Raw genomic sequence first — 4559 nt, 5'->3', positions numbered from 1 at the left:
GAGTTCAGGTGCATTTTCAAACCTCGGTGATCTGTTATCAACATCGTTTGGCTTCAGGCTTACAGTCGTGGCTCTTTAGATCTCACACACTCATCAACACTTGTCAGGAAATGTTATAAAAGCAGCTTTTTCTCTCCCCAGCGTTGGACAAATGAATACCTAACTTGGAATTCATCGGACTTTTGTGGGATTAACATGCTGACCATTCCTAGATCCATGCTGTGGATCCCAGATATGAATATCCAAGAGGAGTATGACATTTAGATTTTTGTTTTATTTGTTTTATTATTTTTTGGGGCTTTTATGGCCTTGAATTGACAGAACCGTTTGAAAACAGGAAATGGAAGAGAGAGGGGGGACGACATGCAGCTAAGGGCCGTGGGTCAAATTTGAACGCACACTCTACTGGGTTAACCCTAACTTTAACTTTTTGTGTGTGTGGAAAATGTCCCCAGAACTTAAATCAGACCCTGGTTCCTGCGGACGAAAGGCCAAGATGCTCAGAGGGTTCGTAGTTTGGGGGGGAAGTTCCTGCAGTCAAAATAAGGCTTTAAATGCATGTGCATTTACCGCATCATTTTCCATGTAGAACAGATGTTCTGCTGGGAAAAAATTTAAAATAAAATACAAATTTGTTTCATACTATAAATCTACTACTCTACTAGTAAAATAAATGTGTATTTGAATGTACAGGAGAGAGAAAACACCAACATTTGTACACTGACTATTCAGCGTTGGATTCTGAATTATATACCTGGTGATAGCTGCTGTGACTGTTTAGATCTCTACCTGTTTACATTTTTGAAGAAGAAAACCTACTTTACTTTTTCAGTACCTCTGATACCGGGAGCATTCAAGAAAGTCCATTTGTCAGTTTGTCTCCCAGCGGCATGGTGTTGGCAAACACACGTCAGCTGTTGACCTCCACCTGTCAGCTGAATCTCACCCTGTTCCCCTTTGATACGCAACATTGCAATATCACATTTTCATCCATGAACTCGCAAGGTAAATCACACCAGATTAACTGCACTTGATATATCAACTGCTTTGGGATATATTTTATGTAATTATTGAATGCTAATTTTCTCCACTCAGCGAATACTATAACACTGGGAACATTCTACAGTGACATGCTGCTTACTCAAATCTCAGAGCAGATCATGGTCACACAGGGAGAATGGCAACTCACAAACATGGACGTTGTTGCTACTTTTTACAGAGGTGTGGGAAACAAACTTATATACAGGGTAAGAAAATATGTGTAAGACATATTGTGTGTGTGTGTGTGTGCGTTTGTAATTCATATTCAAATGAATTGTTTGTTTTTTCAGGTCACACTCTGCAGGAAGCCAATGCTTTATGTTATCAATTTAATCGTGCCACTGTTCTATTTTCTGGTCCTGGATTTGGCCTCCTTCTTCATCAGTGAGGCCAGAGGTGAAAAGCTGAGCTTCAAAGTGACTGTCCTCCTGTCCATCTCCGTCCTACTGCTGATTCTTAAAGACATGTTGCCCTCTACTGAAGACAGACTGCCGATGATAGGTAAGCTGTCGCGCAGACCTCAGGCCACAGATTTAACTTTTCAGCATCCTCTTTACTGGCGTCAACTACATTGCGCTGACCATAGTCTATGGCTGCATCTCTAGCACTTAAATGGCTTCCTCGACTCCTCAACTTGCCTCCCTTCCTCTCGTCTTTCCCTGGATTTCCACAAGATGCGGAACGGCTCCGAAACGGCAGCGGAGTCATTAAGTTTCCATTAAAGTCAATGTGTGTGTATTTCCACTGGCTGCATAACTGCTGCGTTCCGACTCCGGCACAGAGATACGCAAAGCTTCTATTTTTGCCGGATGCCGGAGAGCTCCGCAGCAATTCAGCACAGGGCCATAGACCGTATATAACACGGCAGATAGTGTGGGATAGGAAGTCGAGCACAGAAACCAAATAAAACATCCGGTTAATTTTCAAAATAAAATACACCGTGCTCACGGCGGATCATATTTCCCTGCACTACACCTTGAAAACACAGGACAGAGTTGTTTCCCCTCTACTCCTCTGGATGGACACAACCTGCTGTTGGTTTTGTGGTTCTATTCTACGTGAATTCGCGAGATCTCGTGGGTCCTCGTGACTTCAGCTGTCAGTCATGGCCGCAATCCGCAACAAATCCGGACGCGATATTACCATAGACAGATATTACGAATCCCACTATGGCCACGCCAAGACCCGCCCTTCAATAGCGTTCACACACTACTATTGGCCAGGCGTCCATGCTTACATGTACAGGTCCTATCCCCTGACCAATCCCCTAACCCTAACCTTAACCACTCGAGGTGAAATGCCTAACCCCAACCAATCAAGCTGCTTCGTAGGGCGGGTCTTGGCGTGGCCATAGTGGGATTCGTAATTTTGCAATCCGGACCTGGTGGGTATTGACTAATGGTATTGAAGGACGGCAGAGCACGGAGCCGTTCCGCAACCAGTGGAAATTAGGAGTTAGTCCCTCCCACCGAGGAGGCACGGGAGAGTTATGAGGTAATCTTGGGAGGAGAGGCAACGAGCAAATGTGTTTTATAGGGATGAGACGTCCTTTCCTCTGAAACGTCACATTAATTTGTCAGCTGTATGGGGTTGGCATAGGCTTTCGGCTGCATGGCTTCCAGGAAGCTGCTCTTGTGTATCTTTGCTCATGGCTCCTCGGGGATCCCTCTTCGATGCTCGGCCCTCGGGGCAGAAGTAAGAGCTTTGAGATGGCCTTCACGGAGGAGGGACAGAACAAGTTCCGGTTCAGCAGAGGGCCAAGGAGTCGAGGTACTATCAAATGAGGGTTATGAGATGCAGCCCCTATCGACCACGTTTAATTTCTGGGATTGTTCAGTTGCCGCCGGAAATTCCCCCCTATGTCCCACTTTTCGGCCGCATGTCTGTCACCTTTCTGTTGCACGACTTCCCGAGGCTATTTTGCAGAGGCACCGTTGCTCCGTCCGGGGCTTAGCACCGCCCATGCCGATTGTGATTGGTTTAAAGAATGCCAATAACCCAGAGCACGTTTTTCACCCATCCCGGGATGTTGTGTGCACTAGCCAGACCCTGCTCCGCAGCGTTGTGGAGGAAGGTCTGGCAAGACTTCTCTGACCGCAAATGTCTCTGCACCTTTTTCTAGCCAGGTACTGTGTTACGATCTTCGTCCTGGTGGGGCTGAGCATTTTGGAGACCATGCTGGTGAGCTTCCTAATTGACCTCAATGGTTGCTGTGGTAACAAGGCTCAAAGCTCCGTTAATGCCCAAGTGGATATTCAGCTTGAAGCGGACAATCACAAAGGTACACTTTCTGCTAACTGAAGACAGACATGTTTTTTGTTATTTGTGTAAGATATATTGTTGTCAGATTGAAAGTTTTCTGCTAAACCCCTTTTTGATAAAACAAACCAAATTTCTCAAACATTACATAATGTGGAAACACTAGTAGTCACACACACAATAACACAAACAAATGTAACGATCGAGGGAGTGAAAGACCCACAACTCCAGTTTTCTGCGAGGTAAAATGATTGTTTTGCTATATTTCAAATATTTTCACCGCTCTACCCTGCCATCAGACAGCACTTTAAGGCGGGGAACTGAAGCCCTTATTTTGCTAGTTGGCGTTTCTATTTGAAAATCCCAGAAAAACAATGCATATGGAGTCGGCCTTTCGTTTAAAATTAGGGTTCCTTGATTTTTAGGCAACTTGGGATCAACACAACAAGCTGTGGACATCACATCTGACATAATATCACGAGTGACCCCTTTTACACTGTCACCTTGTTTTTACGTTATTATTTCATACATTGGTATTATGCAAATATTGATTACAACCACTTTAAGCAGTTCACATCCCAACTTGGTATTTTCCTATTTAGCATGCTGAATTATCTTTCTCCTTCCCCACACAGAGCCTGGGGGAGCTGAAGAGACCCCAGAGAAAAGTTCCTTTCCTCTGGATCGGCCCGATGAGCGCGACCTGCTGAAACTAATCATGGAGGAAGTGAAGGCTGCTCGACAGGACGCTGAAGGACAAGACAAAACCAAGATAAAGCCTGGACTCTACAGAAGACTGGCCCAAATCATAGACTCTGTTTTCTTCACTCTTTACTTTGGAACTGTTGTAGTTTTTATGACATACATGTATTCAACGTGGGTTTCACAATATGTTAATAGTAATTAGATGATGTGTGTATACTATGCCAGTGCATGCTCTTAAATGAGATTACAATGGGATTATAACTACTGTAACTATATATATATATATATATATATATATATATATATATATATATATATATATATATATATATATATATATATATATATATATGAGTTTCCTTTTTATTTTCATGACTATTTACATTGTAGATTCTCACTGAAGGCATCAAAACTATGAATTAACACATATGGAATTATATACTTAACAAAAAAGTGTGAAATAACTGAAAACATGTCTTATATTTTAGATTCCTCAAAGTAGCCACTCTTTGCTTTTTTATTAATAAGGGAAAAAAATTCCACTAATTAACCCT

The 4559-nt window shown here is 43.0% G+C and overlaps 1 protein-coding gene across 1 annotated transcript; it reads left to right on the top strand.

Annotated features, from left to right (window-relative positions):
* Nucleotides 1-1193: 1193 nt before the first annotated feature.
* LOC114570186 (5-hydroxytryptamine receptor 3A) lies at nucleotides 1194-4244 on the top strand. The gene is made up of 4 exons (XM_028600442.1): nucleotides 1194-1247; nucleotides 1332-1542; nucleotides 3164-3322; nucleotides 3936-4244. Exons 1-4 carry the CDS (start codon nucleotides 1194-1196, stop codon nucleotides 4205-4207), a joined length of 696 nt encoding a protein of 231 aa, XP_028456243.1. The 3' UTR covers nucleotides 4208-4244.
* The last annotated feature ends 315 nt before the right edge of the window (nucleotides 4245-4559 follow it).

The sequence above is a fragment of the Perca flavescens genome, chromosome 15 (genome assembly GCF_004354835.1).
Source record: "Perca flavescens isolate YP-PL-M2 chromosome 15, PFLA_1.0, whole genome shotgun sequence".
In the NCBI taxonomy this organism is placed as follows: Eukaryota; Metazoa; Chordata; class Actinopteri; order Perciformes; family Percidae; genus Perca; species Perca flavescens.
Note: the sequence above shows the minus strand (reverse complement) of the source record. Positions and strands in the feature narration are given on the sequence as shown.